The following is a 20,560-nucleotide window of genomic DNA, read 5'->3' as shown; positions in this document are numbered from 1 at the left end:
AGTACTGAATGAATTTTTCATACTTCAGTGCCTGGAAAAAATAAGGTTGTAAGAGGATTTGCATTTCTCAAATACCTGCTTGTAATTAAAGCAGTTAGAAGCTGCAGTACAGCTGTTTGGTCACATCTCTTCTGTTTAGGCTTTGATATATTTTTGTTCCAGAGCTTGCCCCCATACCAAAACTACACTTGCAGTCTGCAGACTATTTGATTAAGTGCAATATAGTTTGTTGATTTCCTGCCCTATGTAGTTATTTCCAATTTTGGTACTTTACATAGATTGAATAGCAGAAGGGTGCTCAACACAGCATTTTCCCAGGGAAGAAAATGCTCTTGTCTAACAAGTAAGTAGTTTAATTTTAACAGGCTACAGTTTTTAAATTAGGATACGTGTAAAAATAGTGGAAGGCTGAATAAAGTTAACAACAAACAATGATGTTGATGTGCATTACACAGTTCAGAATATTCCAGTAACCACAATGGACTTCAGCTCACAATTTTTTATTTTTTTAATCTGCTTGTACAGTAAACAGAAATCTTGTTATGTAGTAAAGCTGGAGAAGCAGTTCTTACATTTCAGAAGTCTCTCCTTGAAGTTTAAAACCCAATCTGGAACAAGCTGGCCACTCTCACATTCTCTAAGAAAGAGTAATAAGTAGTAAGTGTTAAATGAGAACTTCTGATTCGTTTTCTCATAATAGAAAACAAGGCATCTGAGGAAAGGAATGAGAATGGAAAAAAAATAGATTTAACTTTGAGACAGTATCAATCTAAACTAAATGTCATGTCTGAGAGTCTTAAAATAGAGTATTCCCAAATGTATTGTCATGTCCTCCTTGAACTGATTGTGCTGTTTTCAGAAAGTTGTGGGAGAAATCAGTAACACTTTTGCCATGTTAACTGGGTGCATGCAAGTGACTTGCTTGTTTTGTCTTACAGATGAAGATGAGGATGAAGATGATGAAGAAGACTTTGAGGATGATGACGAATGGGATGATTGATCATATATTATTATATATATATATTTTTTAAGGTGAATGATATACTAAACACTACTTTCTGTCTATGGAATCTGTAAAATTATCATGTAAATGTTCTATCAATTTGCTGTATATTTTTGTTGCCTTTTGCTTTTTTATTAATCTGTGCAATACCTCATTTAATCTGTAAAGGTTTGTCATAATCCTCTACAAAGCTACTCCCTGTTAATGTGTGCAAGTTTACACCTGGATGATCATGTACATGTGAATACTTTCCATTCCATCAATAAGGGAGTTTAAATGTAATATGCGAGACTGACAAAAACCTTAATGTAATTTAGTTATAATGCAAGAAGGAAAACACTATTTTCGTACCCTACTTTTTCTGTATCTAAATTTTCTTATTAAAACCTAGTATAGCACTATGTTCTTTAAATGATGCAGCTCTTAGTTTATTTAGCCCCTTCATTTCAAATGCAATGCTACGTGAATGTTACAACTGGTTTATACTATTGCATGGTTTCAAATACAACACAACATTGCAGTTCAAATCTTGGCAGTATGCTTTACATAAAACAAAATCATGACAGAAATGCACAGCTAGTTGTGAAGATACCTTGCCCTAGCTGTAGCTCTACTGACTGCTATTGAACAGCAGTAGTAATTAAACCCTTCAATTAGGGAGCTCTCTAGCTGAAGTTAAACAGGGTGGCTTTACTTCGTAATAGTGGCAAAGGCAAATAGTGGCATCATCTTTGATGCAGATAAGTTGTCTTTTTTCCTTCCCAGCTCTTACTTGCAGAATGAAGAAGTGTAAATTACTGGGGGCTATGCTGGAGGCTGCAAATTGCTACAGTTTGATTTATTTTTAAAATCAATTTTATGTGGTTTTCAGGCTGAAGGGCTGCGTTTAATGCTTGCTTTAATAATGTTTAATTACTTTTAAAAATTTGTAGGACATTGGTGTACTAATAAAGTAAACATAAGTGGTATTACTTTGCAGTCTTTGCGTTATGGTACACAAGAAATGCTGAAACGCCAGTCCTACATCCATAAAGTTGGAAAGCCATTAACTCAGAATATACACTTTGAATAAGTACTGAACTTTATGCGATGTTCTGTCTTCATGTGTTGGCTTTAAGACTAAGGGTTGTGATGAAGATCAAGAACCCGATTCACAAGAATACTATTTGAATAAGTGGATGGCACATGGGATTCTCATTTCACAGCTTGCACATTTATATAAGTTGTACTTTGTAGTGCAGTAAACATTGGCATATCTGCCTATTACAAAATACTAATCTATGCTATGTGGGTATTCAATATCTGCAGCATTAATTACTGTACTTACTGTAACTTTCAGGTAGAAAATCTTTTAAAAAAACACATTATCTGACACAGAATGTTTAGTTAAGTCAGTCATATTTGGAGTGTAGTTAATGCATAGTGTCCTGGGTCTTTGGCTGTAGTCAAGCTATCAAACTAAATTTAAGTTATCGGAGTTGTATTGACTGAAACCCAGTGTTGACCTGATCTTGACAGGCTGGACCTGCATGATGCGGCTTGGATTTCTAACCCAGTTATAACCTAGTCTTTAGCGAATTAATTTAGTCATATGAGAAGAAAGGAAAGTTGCTGAAAAGTAGTGGGGGAGGTAAGGTTGTAGTTAAATTATTCAGAGGATGCTAACTTCCTTCCAAGACTAATTTAAGCACATTACTTGAGGAAAATATTTCCAAGTGGTCTCATTGTCTTGCAGTGAGTTTTGCCTTGCCCTCTGCTGCTGGAAACACTTCTGCTCGCTTTGCTGCTGGAATGGCTTGAGTGTTGAATCAAGTGCAAGGGCAGCCTGGGGCAGCTAATGGCAGTGGAGTTAAGAACTTGTGTATAGGGAAAATATTTGTATGGCTTTCATATAACTTCTGGCACTGCTCCCTCATTTTTTTAATGCATATAGGGCATTTTAAAATTAAGCAGACGAGGCCTAGAGGTTTTCCTAACATGCTACTTACTGGGTATCTTTAGCTGTTATGTTCCCAGAATTGGAATTTCTGTAACATAGTTAATAATTAAGCATCACAACTCAGAATTCAAAATTCTGTTCCAGGTTTTGGAAGCTCTGAAGTTACCTTATTAAATAAAACTTTAATTTGTAGATACTGGCCAAAGAAAGCTCTTGGGTTTCTATTTCTTTTACTTCATACAAATAGTACACTCACGTTCTGTGGTGTCCAGGTTAATATTGACTTTAAAGTAGTGTTTGTACATGATAAAATTCAGGCATAACTACTGCAGTGGCAGTTAAGTTAGTCAGAACTGCATGCTTCAGCACTCCGCCACATGCACTATGAGCAGAAGATAGCAGCGTTTCATGATACTGGTGCATTGTTGCTAAACGTTGTAATGAAGGCCTCTCTTATATATTCTGGTTAAATGACTGTCCAGATAGCCTTAGCAATTAACAAGCTAGCATGAGGCTTTTGTATCTCAACACTCTGTGTGCATAGACAATATCAGGTAGCCACTTGTACGTATGAAATCCGTAAGAACTTCTCAATCATTCAGTTTTCCATTTATCGAACTGAAATTTTTAGTATGTGAATTTTTGAAATGTACAGTGAATAGGATGTTGCACTGGTGGCAATTCATCATGGAGCATAATAAAATTAATTTGACCCAACTAGTGTAAAACTGTGTGGTTTTTAAGTGCTAATTGTGGCACAGCTTTTAAAATAGATCTGTATATTGATTGCACACTTTAAAAGTAACATTGGTCGCGTAGCCAAGTTCACAAAGCGGTAAATAGCTGCTGTCAAATCGCAGTAGTTTTCTTGACTCTGGAAGGTTGGATTGTGCTGGTGAACAAACACAATGAGTAAGAATGTGACACCCCATCCCTCTGGCAGATGTCACAGCTGCTCAGCGGCTCCTCTGGAAACAGCTACTGCTGCAGGCAGCGCGATGATTCAAACAGTTCAAGGTCAGACAAACACGGCTTTGCTCTTCAACGCTCCTGCAGGAGGAGTATTAAATAGTTAACTCTTGTTGATGAAGGCTGTAACCTAGGAAGTTTTTATAGATGTAAATCTTTGTCTTGCATGTTGTAATGTTTGAGCTCAGGACACTTCAGACGTCCGCTTTCCTCCTCTAAAGCAGCTGAAGAGTCCAGCATTTCAAATTTTTATCTGGTGTACATTTTCTTTTGGAGTTTAGTGCTTCTGTGATTATTTAGGCCTCAAGTACAAGGCGAAGTTGCAATTGTTAACTTGCAGGGTGTGCTGAGGTGTGTAATTATTTCCTCTCCACTTAGTGAGCAGAAGCCTGACCCATGCTTTTGAAAGTGGGCTTGTCTGTCTTTATTTGACAATGATTACTTTCTCAAGTAAGATGCATGTAAAATGGAAAAAGCAGGAGAGATCCTCTTGTTTTTGTTTAAGGCTGTTACCAATCCATTGCAACAGCCTTTATCTAATCACTAGAGGAATTCCTGGTCTAATTAAAGTTCCTGAAGCTTAAGTACAGTGATAAGCAGCTTTATTTATAGAAAAGTGAAAACGGTTTAGGGAAGCTTAGAAGATACTAAAGCTCTGTCTCTCAAAGGACCAGTGTTATCCTCTGGCACTGCTGTGAGGGCTCCTATTGCTATGAAATTGTTTACTGCCTGGAGTCTTCTTGTGGGCCAGGAGAAGGAAAGGGCAGAGTAGTTATGAACTAGAATGTGAGCTGTGGAGGTTTAATGCCCTTGTTTAAGCCTGACACTCCTCTCTAAGGTAGCATTCGAAAGTTTGAGGATGTTTATACAGTTGTGGAAGAGACTTTTTCTTTCTAATCACTGAACTGCTATGGCATGTCTGCTATTTTCTGCTTGAAGAAATAAACCATTGGTTGTTTGAAATCACAGATTGGAAATTCATGCAGGTACATTTTGAGAAGTAGAAGCATTGCATCAATGTCAAAATATTAAATTGTTTTCTGACAGATTTTATTTCTTGCTGAATTTCACAGTATTTGTGGGGGAACCTGCTAAAATGAACTAGAGTAGCAATTCATCGGCTATTCAAGTTTTTCTCTAGCATAGTTTTGTGTAACAACTCCAGGAGTTACCCATCTGGAAACAGCTTAATACTCACTTGAAATTCTGAAGCTTGATATTTTACATTTATTGTGGTTCTTAGTACTGGCAATCATACTCAAAGGCCTTTTTGCTAGTTCTCTAAAGTGTTCTTGGAGTCTCTTTGGAGTTAAATTCTTGAGCCATTACTTCATGTGTGGTTTTTTCCCTCCCTGAAGCTTAATCATCTTTTCTGAGTTTTGTTACTCGAACAGTGTGAAATTTAAACTTGTTACTTCAGGATCAGATTAGGGGTGCAGGGTTTTCTGAGGGAAAAAATTTTCAGATAATCTTTAAAATACAGAACAAGTTTGGAAACAGCCATCAATGGCATTATATTTTTGTATGTGCCAGCCAGGGGACACAATACAACCCAGAGTTTAAAGCTTTAGAAATATGATAATGCTTGTCTCATATATCAGACACAAAGTATTTGCTTAAATGACGTTGGCAGGCATGCAGAATCAACAATCAGCTCTTCTGGATGTTGATACCAAAAAACAGGCAACGGCCGGAGCAGCTGAGCTGAATTTGGGAGCCCTTTGTCAGTAGATGGGGCTTTCCCTGATGCCCAGGATACAAAGTGCACAGACTGACAAGCTGCTGAGAAATCTGCATCTGTTGGTTTGTTTAGTTGGGGGTTGGTTTGTTTGTTTTTGTTGGTTTGTTGTTTTTGGTTTGGTTTGGTTTTTTTGTAGATGCTTCTATGGAATTTTTCTGGTTAAAATAGTCTTTTGGACCAAGGGAAGAAATGATCCTCAGCATATAGTCCTTTCTCAGGGTTATGACTGTTCAACTGTTAGCAGAGAACATGTCCTTATATTTAAATTCAAAATGAAATGGAAAGAACAGTTTAGACCCAGTTAACTTAAAACACGGTTTCTGTGGTTAGCCTCCTGAGGGTAATGTGTGTAAGCGTGAAGAGCAATGCAGAAATCTGCTAGGTAGTATTAGCATTTTCTTTCAGGTCCTACATCAAGAATTAAAAGTTTTCACCAGTAATAGCTTTAGTGCCTAATCCTTAGAGGATATATTACTGCAACTTACCTACTGTCCCCAAGACAGGTAAGAGGAGGATGAGCTCTGGAGAACAGGTGAGCCTTGCTGCTGTCAGTTGTGTTAAAAAGTGCTCAGGCCTGTGGTTTATGTTTTAGACCATGTTAATAGTGGGTTATCTGGAACAAAAACAAATAGAAAACTCATTTTGTATCAAAGTTGGTGCCAAGAGCACGACAGGGAAGGTGCAGACCGTGATACTGGGGGGTTTGTTTTTGAAGTGGGGATGCTGCTGCTGAGTTCTCAGCATCCCGCCTGCCTCCTGTCTGGGTTCTGTGCTGCCCTTTTCATTTGTGAGTCAATATAATTCTGGATGAAAAGCATAGCGGGATGGTACCTGGACCTTTTAGTTTATTTACCATGTCTACAATTTGCCAAGCAGAAATAATACTTCTTTAGAAGTATTTCTAGATGACTTTTCCAAAACTGCTGTCTGAATGGTATACTGTGGTTTGGAGAGGGAAATACTGATTTTCTTGGCAGGAGGTCTCCCCGCAGACCCTGTTCTTAGAAAAGCATTTGAATATGGCACATTACATTGCTAATGTGCTCCTCAGCCGGGCAACCTGTCACGTGCATTACTCATATGGAGAAAGTAGTTATTAAAAACCTACTGCATGTTCCTTATGAATTACTCTGATTCTAACGCAAGCTATCAGATAAAGCAGAATTCTTATCAGACCAGGAAAAAGGAAAGTTACCAACAAAATTGAAGACCTTGGCCAGCAAGTTGCCTGGTAAGAAGGCACAGCCTAAATAGGGTTTTTTAGGGGCCAAAATTGAAACAAATATGTACCAAGAGTGTTCAGAGACCTTAAAAAAAAACCCTGATTATAAGTCTGCAGGAGGGCCGAAAGAATGTAGTAAAGCAAGATGAAACAAAGAATAACTGTGTGAAAAACATTCTGTAATGTTTAAAGGGTCCTTTTTAGGGAAGTGGTTGACTCACCATCCCTATAGGTATTTATAATATGTGTAGAATCATAAAAACATTTTTGTTGTAAGAGACCCTCAGAATAGAGTCCAACCATAACCTAACCTAACTCTAGCACTAAACGACATCCCTGAGAACTTCATCTAAATGCCTTTTAAACACTTCCAGGGATGGTGACTCCACCACTTCCCCAGGCAGCCTGTTCCACTTTATCACAACCCTTTCTGTGAAGAATTTTTTCCTAATATGCAGTCTAAACCTCCCCTGGCACAACTTGAGGCCATTTCCTCTTGTCCTATCACTTGCTACTTGGGAGAAGAGGTCAACGCCCACCTCGCTACAACCTCCTTTCAGGTAGTTGTAGAGACTGGTAAGTTCTCCCCTCAGCCTCCACTTCTCTTTCTAAACAGATCTCTCAAACGCTCCTCATAAGGCTTGTGCTCTAGACCCCTCACCAACCCCTCGCCCTTCTCTGCGCTCTCTCTAGTACCTCAATGTCCTTAAGATGAGAGGCCCAACACTGAACACAATATTCAAGGTGGGGCCTCACCAGGGACGATCGCTGCCCTAGTCCTGCTGGCCACACTGTTCCTGATACCAGCCAGGATGCTGTTGGCCTTTTTGGCCACCTGGGCACACTACTGGCTCATGTTCAGCTGCTGTCAATCAACAGGCCCAGATCCTTTTCCATCAAGCAGCTTTCCAGCCACTCTTCCCTGAGCCAGTAGCATTGCATGGGGTTGTTTAGACCCAAGTGCAGGACCCGGCACTTGGTCTTGTTGAACCTCATACAGTGGGCCTCAGCCCAGTGATCCAGCCGGTCCAGATCCCCCTGTATGGCCTTCCTACCCTCCAGCAGATCAACACTCCCACACAATTTAGGGTCATCTGCAAACTTGCTAAGGGTGCACTCAATCCCCTCATCCAGATCATTGATAAAGAGATTAAACAGAACTGGCCCCAGTACTGAGCCCTGGGGAACACCACTCATGACTGGCTGCCAACTGGATTTGGCTCTGTTCACCACGACTCTTTGGGCCCAGCCATCCAGCAGAGTACACCCATCCAGGCCATGAGCTGCTGGCTTCTCCAGGAGAATGCTGTGGGATATGATGTCAAAGGCTTTACTGAAGTCTAAGCACACAACATCCACAGCCTTTCCCTCATCTACTAGTTTGGGTCACCTTGTCGTAGAAGGTATAGATGTGGTGCTTAGAGACATGGTTTGGCGGTGGACTTGGCAGTACTGGGTAACAGTTGGACTTGATGATCTTAAAGGTCTTTTCCAACCTAAATGATTCTATAACACCCTCCATGCATAATTGTCAGTGAACAATTGAACTGTCAGAGACAGGTCCCCAAGAAACACATGCAAATGTAGCTTGTCACATCTGACCTGTTTTATTACTGTGAAGACTGGCTGCTTGGCCCAAGTGGAGTTCATGAGCAATTGTAAAACTGTTAGTAGTGATTGTTTACGATTACAATTACTATGACTTGTTAAACTGTTCTTAACCCATGAGTTTCTCCCTTCTTTTCCAATTCTCTCCCCCATCCCATGCGGAGAGGGTGAGTGGATACCATGATCCTAGTTGCAGGCTGGGGTTAAACCACAAGAGCATAGACGTCCACTGGGCAGGTATGCATCCATACTTCAAACACTTAGATGTAGGTGTCTTATCTGAAACCACATCTCATCCCAGCTTGCCTTGTGCCTCGGTTGTCCATCCGGTAATGGCGGTAACAGTGTATCAAAAATAGTGCACATAAATACATACAGACCATGACACTGCATCACAGACATGTGATACTTAAAATACTCTTACATGCATTTTACTTGTTAAAATTTCGTTATCTCAGTTCTCAGAACAAAAATATTAAGACTTCTTTATTTCTACTAGGCCTGGTTTTCAGAACCAGCGGCCATTTTTAAGCTCTCAGAAAGAAAAACAAAACCCACCTGAATCGTATCTGTAAACCACAGTTAATCTGAGCAGTTCAGTTATCTGTGTGTGCAAATATTGGGTCATACTCTAGCATTACCTTAAATTGTGCTTTTGAATTTAATGTCTCCTGTGTGACCAGAACACTGGAAACCCAGCTGCATCATGCAGTTCCTTGTGGATTTAGTTTTAATAAACTGAAAAAAGTTTTAATAAACTATCTGAAAGACATGAGTTTTGTGACTTACAGAGCTGTTGCTAATCTCGTGGTTCACAAGCCAGGTTTGCAGCACACCCTCTCACCCATCAGGAGCTCTTCACTGTGACTGACAGTGTCAGCAGCTTAACTGATCCTGAACAGGGAGTCCTGGCCAGGGCAGTCACCCGAGCCCGAGCCAAGTGCGGGATTCCTGCGGGCAGCGCTCGTACGAGCAGCAGCAGCAACATACGGCCCTATCGTATGGCCACTCCACCTGCTTAACGCACCAGACTTCCCTGCTGATTGACCATGAACAGTCACACATTTCTCCCTAAAGATGTGAAGAACATGCATTTCAGGGGTGTAAATCATTACAAAATCACAGGAATTGTTGCCTCTTCTGAATCCCTGCAAGTGTGCAAGCCCAAGGGGTACAGCAGTGCAGCTGCCACACTGTCAGAAAGCTCAGGAGCCTTGGAAGATTGTACATAGAGGAGGCATTCTGTTTATGGCTTGGATTTACTGCTGTTCTGTCAGGGCTGGCTGCTGCTGGTTTCATCTTACTGCCTCATCTGTGTCTGTCATCTCAGTTTGAAAGGGGCCATCCTGTGTCCATCAGGGTGCACATTAAAGCTCTGACTTTATCTGAGGAAAGGCAGCCAATAGCTTTGAAGTGTGTGATAATATTTTTGCTGCGGGATGACAGTCACGCTCTGTAACCCCCAGCCTCTTGGATCATCGTGGGACATGGGGAGGAATGGCGACTGGACACAGATGAAGTCAGATTGATTTATTTTCCTCTATTAAATTTCTTTTTTACTATTTGCACTTGATAAATACTGCAGCCACAGGATTAAAATGTGTCACCTATTTCAGCTGAACAATGTGATCCATGCTTACTTAAAACTGTTGGACTTGCCATATAATTTAAGATCCCAACTAAGATTTTATTAATTTTTCTGCATAATTTTCAGTGAACAGCTGCACTGTCAACTTAGAGAGGTCGTCCAAGAAACATGTGCAAATGTAGCTTTTTAAATCTGACCTCCTGCTTTGTTACTATGAGTACAGTTGGATTCTAATTCAGCAGCATCTATTTTGTAGCATTAAAAAAGGGAGAAAAAGAAGCAAAACCTTTGTCTGTCACGTTGCTAACTAGACTGTAACTAGCAAAATGTTTCTGCTCAGGGCATCTACTGAAGGTCCTGCTAAATGGCAGCTCGTAGACATACTAACCCCGAAGTTTTTTCATTCAGTTTAAATATTGGTTGTTCTCTCCATGTGTATGCCAGTGTTTTTTTCAGGACTTCTCAGCATTTTCTGAACACTAACCAGGTTGGCCTGTAAGAGGTACTGTAAAGGGTTCAGGCAATGAGATGTTACTGCTCAAGTTGCAAATGGGGAAGGCTCATTGCACAAAGGCTTTTGCAGAAGTTCATGATAAAGGTACGTGCTCTACTGGTTTCTCCTTATTTCTAGCAGTATTACATTTATTTTATCCAGTCATGAAACCTTTCCACCAAGTCGTATTTAGAACTACCAAACTGGATTGAAGTCATGGTATGGACTCAATCAGTCACGCTGTTGGGATGTTACAGAAATGGGAGGGTTGGGAGCTCTGCAACAGCAAACGCATGGGTGCAGCACTGCTTAACTAGCAGTAGTCTCTGTCTCAGAAAAGAATAGTGTCTACTTGTTGTGATACAGGTGTGCTGAGGAACAGAGATATTAGTTTGTAGAGAGTGAGTCCCTACAGGTTTAGTTTTTATTGTGTTCATTGAGTTGCTGTCTTGTACCGTAGCTACCTGCTGGTGACACATGGTGAGGGGTTGTCTCTGCATTGCATTGCTGCTTCCTCTTAAATGTGTGCTGTATCAGAGAAGAATGTAGCTGATGTACAAAATCTAAAGTTACACTGGAGATGGGAGCATCTGAAGCAATCTGCACAGTATTTGTGGCCAAAGCCCCCAGACTTCTCTCTGGGGCACGTGAGGGTTTGGCAGAACTCATAGGGCAGAAACAAAGGCTGGAATTACAGGCTCAAGATGGGATTTGTTAGGCTATCTGAGGCAGTGACCCATTACACGGAAAGAGTGTACAAAAATATATCGAGAGATCCACAAGTTCATATTACAGTTTTGGCAATTCTTGGCCTTTGTAACAGGGGTAATTGTTTGGCTGTCTGGAGGCCGGAGCTGCATGAAGGACGTACCCTCCTGGTAGTGGACAAGGCTTTTAAAATCAAAATCAGGCTGACTCTGCATACTGCATTATATTTAGTAAATTCTTCCAATAGAGAGTGTTTAATACCAGAACAAGTTTATTTTCTCCTCAAAGTTGTAACTATACACTTTATATGTCATGCAGGTGATTATGCAGCTGCTTTCCAATAAAAATCTGTAAAAGATATTTTTAGAACACAGAAGAGCAGCAAATCTATATTAAGACTGCTTTGTGGTTTTTTTTTTCTTTAGAAAAATTGATGCTGAACAACATTAATTTGGATTCATAGTGTAAGTTTCAGTTTTATCTTTCTTTATCCACCAGAGAAACCTCTCAATTCATGTTTATCAGACTTCCAGCCACCAGGACAGGACTCTCTACCTGGAACACATTCAGAGATTTAAAAGCTAGGAAGAACTTTCTTCATTGGTAGTGAGACAAAAAGCTGTCTTGTTCTCTGTTCTTGTTCAGAGTCAATGGGAAGGTAAAAGCAGCTTGCTGGAACTTTGATTCATACTGTCTTCATGCTTTAGTCTTGGCTTTTCCTTATCTGATGTACTTACATCTCCCATGACGTGAGCAATGCCAGATGATGATTAAAGGAGAAAGAAAATGTTGCAAGGTGTCTTTTGAGATGACAATGCAGAACCCAGCACAGAAATGTGATGAAAGGATTGACATTGATGAGAGCACCCTGAGCTGATAACACTTGGATCACACTGAGTATGTCTCTGAGGGAGTTATTAGACAGACAAATGTCCCAAAGCAAACATGGAGAAAAGCAAGCCTCTTCTATGCAAAACGCTGAAATGAAGGGGAGCAGAAGAAAACAGAAGTGATGGGGCATGCTTTGTCCATAATTTTGGAAGTGGTAATTGGAGGAATGGGAAAAGACATGGAAAGAAAAAGAAAAACAAACTGATCATAGTTAAACCTTTTTTGGTGCTGTGCAGTGTGGAGGCCAAGCTGGTGAGAAAGCCCTTCAGGTGAGAAGTCAGATCACAGGCAGTGTGGTGCCCACCTCCACGTCACAGCAAGGTGACCCCTCACACACCACCTGGTGGAAGGCACATAAAGGGACATACCATCCTTAGTTCCTCATAAATCTTTATGCAGCCTTCCCCTGTGCGCTGCAGTGGATCCTGCTCACAGGCGGCCGTACAGGAAGTTCTGCCACTGGTCAGCTTAGTGTTTGCGTTTTGAAGCATTATGGAATGTCTGTTTTAAGAGGCAGGAAATCAGAATAGAGCTACAGCTTCAACAGCATTTCCAGACTAAATCCTTAATTTCACTTAAAAGCTGACTGTAATAGATTATGTAACTCCTGATCCACCTTCAGGTCATTCCCAGCCAGTTTCAACTAAATCAGATATGCTGCTTTTAAAGTATGATATTCTGTGTCAGAAATGCCATACCTAAGTCCATTGCTTGCTTTCAAATGTCAGCAATGCCCCTGGAGACCTCCCATGACCTCAGGGCAGCAGCCAGCATCTCTTGCTGGCAGAAAGACTCTCCCACCCCCAGCAAGAGGACTGAATGGTCCTGTGGAGGTTTTCCATTCCATGGCTTGTTGAAGAACTGAACAGTTTCATCATTTGCCCCAGGAAGAAATGAACCCTCCAGACTTTTTAATGAAAAAAAAATGGGGGAGAGAGAGAGACACTCTGCCTAAGAGATGCATTAACTTTGAATTTCAAATATGGAAATATCCTATAAACAAAGCTACAGTCAAACTGAATTTCTCTCGAGACCACCAGTTCACTTGGAGGTGGGTATAAATACTTATCAGCTCAGAAAGAGGCTGATTTGGAAAGCAGGTGTTTAAGCATTCATTGGAATATGACAGAGTGAAGTTCAGGTCTTCATTTTGAGTGATCTCAGGCATGTGAGTCCCACCACAACAGCAGAACTTGAGACGATGAGGCTCAGGCTGGTTCTCTCACTCTGATCAGAAATTCCACCCTGGAAGTGATCAGTTGGCCCCATCCCTGATGAAAGAACAACCTCTACATCTATCACACCGTTGCTACTTTCTCCCATGTGGCACTAGTAGTGTCAACACGATGAAACAGCATCAGAAAACAGACAGGCAAAGTAAGTGATGTGAGAGCAATATTGGGTCATGCAGATCCTCAAATGTGATAACAACCCCATATTCCCAGTTACTCACCTCTATGTCTCTTCTGGTGGGAATACAGCTGAGGAGCTGCAGAGCAACACACTGCAGGGGCAATAGGTGACTGCTTCAGAATTAAGCATGCTTTTGGTGGGATCACAGATAACATGTGCAGTGAGCTATGGGTCCTCTTAGTTTTCAAATGTATGACCATAAGAGGACACAGTACCCTTAGCACTGAACAGGTCTGGTCACCCTGTGTTCAGTTAAGTGGTAGAATAAGATACAGCGTTTTGTAGTATTAACACACTATACAGGCACTCACAGATGAGGCTACACATCATCACTGTGAAGAAGCCAAAGGAAAAGTACCCAGTGTGAACGGTCCTGCATGTCCAGAGTGGTTGATACAAAAAGTAATGGGCTTACTTTCCACCTGAGAAGATGACAAAGCACTAAGGAAGACTTTCCAGAGGATGGATGTTTAGGGAGACTAGGAGCTCCATCTATTATGTATTTTTAAGGACCATTTTAATTATGTTTGACCTTCTCTTGGAGCAAAGGCCACTCTGGAAGCGCTTTCTATAATTAATTGTTATGCTCTACAGAGATAGGAAGCTAACAGAACTCACTCAGTGCCCTTGAGGCACACGATGCCTCATAGCACAGAGCTGGCAGAGCGGGATTAGAGCCCAGGATTGTCTGACATCCAGCTGTGAGTTGAGTTCTCCATGAGACCTGTGGGATTCATCTCAGTGGGAATGTGAGAGCAGGAGCCAGTGGCGTGCAGGGGTGATGCGGCCTGCTCAGCTGTGCTGGGCTATCAACATCCGTGGTTCTGTCATGACAAAGAGGTTAGGGTACAGATACAGAACCATTTAAGCCAAGGCAAACCCATGCTGCTCTATGCTGTCCCCGCTCTGTCCCTGGCCAGAGGTTCCTACCACCTCCCCAGCACCAGTGAGAGGTCTGGGGAACAAAACCAGAACACTTTTCCTTTTTGTTTGGCTGGGTTTTTGTTGTTTTGTTTGTTTGTTTGTTTGTTTGTTTGTTTTTCAGTGCTAGTTTACCCCAACCTGAACTGATTGATTGCAGGTTTAATGCAAGGGAGGGTCAGCAACACACAGATAGTCAAGTATGAAGGGGGCAATAGGGACCACAGCCATGCTCTTCCAGAGCTGCAAAATTATCCTGGAGCTGCTCTGACTGGTGTTGCACCTGAAATCTGGCTATCAGCATGTTTGGAGTGATGGGATCTCACTTTGACTAGTTTTGGTCCCCTAAACTATAGCAGAGGCTGAAAAGTTTAGCTCATGACTGGCTAGACAGAAGACAAGCCCGGCATGAGTTGTCAAAGTTATTTAGCAGGGGCTAGTGATGCACCCAAATCTGTGTGCTAAACTGGGATGAAAGGCAGGAATATTTGCCCTGTCTGAGTGCTGCCTGGACATCAACACACCACCGGGACTGGCGTTGGTGCCCATCTTACCAGCTCTCAATACCAGCGGAGTTTGCCTGCACCTGCCCACCCTACACAACGGAGACAGGGCAGCCGTGGTGCAGAGCTGGAATTCATCCTAAGTGTTCAAGAGCCCATGAAACATGATCACTGTTGCCTTGCAGCTTGTTTGTGGAACACAGCAACACGTTCACGCGTTGCCGATTGAAAGAGCGGTATAAGCTGAGACCCAGCAAAAGGAGTGGCCCCCTCTGTGTACACATAAACACTTCCTCCAGGTGCCTCTGAAATTCACTGCTCCCACTGAGGCTCATTGACAGCCCTGGAGAACATTCATGAGCATGTTAACAAAAAAACAAAGCTGTGGCTCTGAATGTTTACCAGAAAAAGCCCTGTAAATAAAAGTTCAGGTAATATTTAGCCCTTTATGGGTGAATTGACCTAATGCTCTCAGCAGAAAGGCATAACAGGGTGCAGAAGGGACAAGCTTCTTAACTACGGAATTCAAACAAGAAAAATAGTCTGATGGATACAGATTGTACTTGGTTAGTCTTGTGAAATTGTCTCCTAGGCCTCTCCTGGGAAACAGCCCCAGTTTATCCTCCTCCATGTGCATGAGGTGTCCTTTCAGTTCCTTAAATGCTTGTTTCTTAGGTGACTACATAACAGAAATGGCACGTCTTCCTTTTGATGGCATCATTGCACAGCCCAGTCAGCCTTGGGATTCCTGCCTTCCTGGCTTGCTGCTTCTGCATTGACAAAATTTCCTGCACTGGGTCATGGGCTGTGCTTCTCTTACCACTTAGAAATATCACAATATGTTATATATGCTGAGACTCATCATATTCACTCAGCTATTCAGCAAGGCAAAACATTCCCGTTAGCTTAATTTAAAAAAAAAAAAAAAAGTGCATCTAATAGCTCTTGATATCCGAGTATCTCAGAGTACATTTGAGTCCATGTGAAAGTAACCCTGCAGTATGGTGAGGCAGATCAGTCCTGATATCTCCAAGGCAAAGCAGAGGCACAAGAAGTTAAGCCATTCACTCGAAAGTGCGCAAATAGCAGAAGCACAGCCTCAGACATAACCTCCAGTTTTGGCTCTGGGATACATGTTCTGGCTTTTGCTAGAAACTGCAATCCAGAATAATACTGAAAGTTGTAAAAATCTCCTACAATTTGTAGTAAGATGCTGGGCTTATCAAGATATGAACCAAATTCTACTCACTCTTGTATTTGGTTCCTGCTGGTATCAAGCATAAATGGTATTTAGCCGCCATCTAGTAGAAGACTTTGTCTTCCATGTGAGTCTTTTTCTAAAGTTATATCTGACTTGCATGGGTTTGAAAATCAAGCGTTACCAGTTTCAGGTTTCTGCTGCTGAAAGCTCTACACCATACAATCCTTTTCACAAGATTCTTGCATTCTTTTAACAGTAAGTTGATGAATTTGCTCATTCCTTTTTAATGGGAACCTTCTTGTTCTATGAGTTAGGAAATTTATTCTAATTTCTGATCCAAATGCAGTAATGGATGATTTCTGTCCTTTCTTTTTTTCTGCTGCTAACAGTGTCCTGTAGCTGAATGGCTCTCTCCCTTTTTCAGTATTTATAGACATGAGGTGAAATCCTTTTGTGATTTTGTTTGGCTAGATTGATCCCACCACTTGCTCTCCAGCCTCTCCAGTTGCTCAGTTATCCCCGTCATTTTTTGCCCCTCTTACAACTCAAAACAATTTTCCTGGCCATTAGTTACCAGAATTGTACACACTCTTCCTCTTTCTCTTGGGCCTGCACCTGGGAACAGTTCTTGGTGCTATCTCTTCCCTTCGATCCAAGTATTGCAGGTACCCCCTTCCATAGCTAACTCATGGTAGTTAGGATGTGTTACTCTCTAAACAACCTACAGGCAAGTTCTGTTTTGGCTGTGGAGCTGCTCTGCCTTAATCATTACTTCCATATATCTGATGAACCTCTGAGGAAACTATGAGTAGTGGTGTGGAGGTCTTAAAAACCCACAGCTTCTCCTCTGTGCTGGGAGGGTTGTGCCTGTATTGTGCTGGTGTGTGGGCAAGGAGAAACCTTGGCCATAACCTCCTGCTCCCCTTCGCCTCACAGCCTCCCAGGGCCCAGGACATCCTCATCCCACCACGCCATGCTGAGACTGAGATGCACCAGCTCCTCCGGCTTCCCGGCTGTGTGCAGAACACCTGACCTCCAGAAATGCATGTGGCTTCACCTGGAAGAAGCCATGTTGGCCATCTGCCCTGTTTGCTGGGAAGGAAGCACCTCTGCAGGGCTGCCAGACCAGCACCTCTACCCCAGCTAAGCCCCCAGTTGCAGAGCAACATGGGTCACTGTCCAGAACATCTAACAGGGGGCTCAACATGTGGCAGGAAACTTCCAGAACACATGGAAATAAAAATCTATTGGGCTTTTATGAGCTCCCGCTCTTTCTATAAGCTCAGACACTTCCCTGGGTGACAAGGCACAAAATAAATGGCCAAATACTGGAATTATAGGTAACAAACTCTGATATTTCTGGTGCTTCAGTAGGTCAGCTCTTTCACACTGTGTTATCCAGCATGGGTGCTCACATGGATGCGTGTTATGGGGAAGGGCCGCAGTGGCACATGGGGCAGGGCAGCTGGGGGGGCGGCGGGATGGCCCCCTGTCAGTCTCAACCACGGTGTGAAGCTTGTGTGGTCTGTGCAGTACCCATTCCCCCCCAGCCCGAATTCGGAGGAACACTCATGGGAGAGAGTTGACTGAGTGTAAACATGGACGCAGGCTTCGCTGGTTTTCTTCCTTGAGAAGATACAGTATTCTGCTCTTCAATGGGCTGGTCATTTCTGCAACTCGTGAGGAAATAAATAATGTTCTAAGGACATACAGGCTGTTCCTAAAGACGTTATAACCCATTGTTCTCTCCTGTCCATTTTCCTCTTCGGTGACAGCAAGCACTGGCTTATCCTTAGCAGCTCTTTTGTTGCTGACCAATTCATTGTGACAGATTTTGATATGCTTGTTTCTCTGACTGGTGTTTGGGAGAAGGTGGATGGCTGCCCACTGCAAGGAGCCCTGTGAGTCCAAACAAGGACCATACCTGCATCCCAGGCTCCCTTGTCCACACTCCACATCCAGCACTGATGGGGACATAGCACTGGATGTGCAGGAGCTGCCCCAAGGGCCACCTTCCTTACAGGTCAAACAAGAGGCAGTCAGGCCTTCCAAGGAGGTGTTTTGCCTCCCTGTGACTCAAGGGAAGGGTACGGAAAGTAAACTGAGCTTACAGGCAGGCCCTAGGCCCCCGGGAAAATGCACAGTTGCAGGTCTTTGTTCCACAGGCAGGAACCTGGGGCACCTCCTGACTCCTGCTAAACCATCCTCCAGTCTGGGAAGGTGGCACAGTACCTCCCAGAGGGGTTTCATATTGTTGTCATACAGAGCTTTCTTGACTATTCAAGAGGAAAGGAGATTGGTCCTCAGAAGCATCCTGGAGGGAACTTGGTGCTGTTGGCAGCAGGGCTGACCCCCACCTGAGGCGGGAAGAGGCTGCCTTTCCCTTCAGCAGGGCATCAAAACCTTGACAAGGTGTTTCCTAGGACTCTTCCTCGTGGCTCTGCAAATAGGAGACAGGCCTTGAAATGTCTCCAAGTGAGAAATTTATGTAGGCAGAAGGTAATTACCCAGATTAGACTTTGGCTAAGGTGCAGGACTGATGTTTCATGTGTGCTGCGGGACCTTAAATAACCCCACAGGACCGCTGCTTCCATGACTTTACATTTTAGCTGAAATACTAATCTCCACCATCAGAGTGGTCCCCAGCACCAGAGAGGACCCATCAGCCACTTGTCAGCAACCGCAATCAGCAGCTCCGGCCGAGCCTTCACAAAGGCTGTGCCCATTGCTCCTTCTGCAAAACAGTAACTACAGAAGCTCCTACTGACCTGAAAGATGAATCTTACCTTCCTTTTTTCCTTTTTCTAGGTTTTCTTCTTCCACATTCTCCTCTCTTCTCATCTGCCACTTTTCAGTATTCATTTTCTTAATTCATCTCTTTCTATATCAATTTTCACCTCCCGTACAGATAGTTTCCTCACTTCTCACCTCTCTCTTTCCTTAAAGGCTTGCTTTTAGTATTTTTAAACATCTACTTGTCTTCCTCCAAATCCTCTCCATTGTGCTTTCCTTGAGTTCCCTCCATATCTTTCATTTTCCCTTGTAATTGCTCAGCTGCTTCTGGCATTTGATTAAACATTTTGCTGTTGCTCATCCTTCACAAAGCTATCAGGAACAAGGTCACAGGTCTCTTGACTGCGGTCTACATTCCAGCATTACTTCTGTCCTCAGAACATCCCAAGCTCCAGCTTCCATTCGCTCATGGGAGAGTGACCATAGGTTGATTTTTCTGCTATGGGAGCCTATACGGTTATAAAATCAGCTAAAGACTAATTGTACATACCACATGTCCTGTGACACTGGGCCTAGAAACACTCATGAGTTGTTGGGATCCTGAGGCAAGAGGAAAAAATGTTGCAAAGTCTTCCCATTGGTTATAAATTGCTTTTGATAAGTTTTAGTCAATAAATACAAAAGCAAAAACAGTATCTTCACCACTTACTTGCCATAACAGTAACATTCCTGACAATTCACTAATGGATCCCCTCTCCATTACGCTTCAATTCCCTCCAGTAATTCATTCCTCTTTCTAGGGAAATCTGTCTCATTAACACTTCTAGCTACAAGCTTACCTGTATTTTTTCAGTACCATTGCAGTGTTGGGTAACCTTAAGTAATTCTCCTTGATGTGGTTTTATGGAAAAGAAATACTAATTCTGTTCTTTATTGTTGGAATGAGCAAACTAATATTTTTAGTAGTGCTTCAAAACATGTGTCTCCTCTTGCCTTTCATCATTTTGGCCACCGATCAGTTTTCTTCACGTTGTCGCTGCCTTTGCACTAGCTGAAGCGCCCAGAACCACAGCTGATGTGACGAGAGGGAGATGTCTGGTACTACATGAAGAAGGGTTATTCGTGCCATTGCCTGTGATGTGATACCTCCAGCCATGCAGCTCCAAATGATATTGGCTCTGCTTCCACCATATCATATTGACAGTTCACACTCTGCTTGTTGTTCAACTGATATTATATGAAAGTCTTTTTCCACCTGAATGCTAAACTGCTCTTCAGGTTTCTCTGACTGACTGAATGTCTGCACTGGGGTTAGCTCTGCCTAGATACAGCAGCGTGCATTTGTGCTGAATGGATCTCGGTTGAATAATTCTGCTGCATCCTTAAAATATCCACAGTAATTTTTAACCTTTAAGTCAACATGAACTGCAGCTTTATTCATCACCCATGTCCCCTTCTGTTAGACCAAGGTTTAGGACCTGATACGCAACACCAGTGACCTGACACGGCCCACAGCTTAATTTTAGTTGTACATAGCCTTATGAACCATTTTTTCCCATGTTAGTATGAAACTTCAGTAATATATGGGCTCAGGTACTATCCTATGTGCAGACTTGACAACTGCAGC

General features: G+C 42.4%; 1 protein-coding gene and 1 long non-coding RNA gene across 2 annotated transcripts in view; one reads left to right on the top strand and one right to left on the bottom strand.

The window, feature by feature from the left end:
• The window catches only part of WASL (WASP like actin nucleation promoting factor), a 51,079-nt gene extending 47,420 nt beyond the window's left edge, over nucleotides 1–3,659 (top strand). The window contains exon 11 of the mRNA XM_065843006.2: nucleotides 939–3,659. Within this exon, the coding sequence (XP_065699078.1) occupies nucleotides 939–1,000 (62 nt within the window). The 3' untranslated portion in view covers nucleotides 1,001–3,659. The remainder of the gene's footprint in view (nucleotides 1–938) is intronic.
• Nucleotides 572–9,338, bottom strand: LOC139826926 (uncharacterized). Its single transcript, XR_011737044.1, has 3 exons — nucleotides 9,272–9,338; nucleotides 6,138–6,265; nucleotides 572–637 (listed from the first exon to the last, which is right to left on the bottom strand). It is a non-coding gene; the product is annotated as an uncharacterized lncRNA (long non-coding RNA).
• Nucleotides 9,339–20,560: the final 11,222 nt, after the last annotated feature.

The sequence above is a fragment of the Patagioenas fasciata genome, chromosome 1 (assembly GCF_037038585.1).
Source record: "Patagioenas fasciata isolate bPatFas1 chromosome 1, bPatFas1.hap1, whole genome shotgun sequence".
Taxonomy (NCBI): domain Eukaryota; kingdom Metazoa; phylum Chordata; class Aves; order Columbiformes; family Columbidae; genus Patagioenas; species Patagioenas fasciata.
The sequence above is the reverse complement of the archived record's forward strand: the minus strand, read 5'-3'. Positions and strand labels throughout refer to the sequence as shown.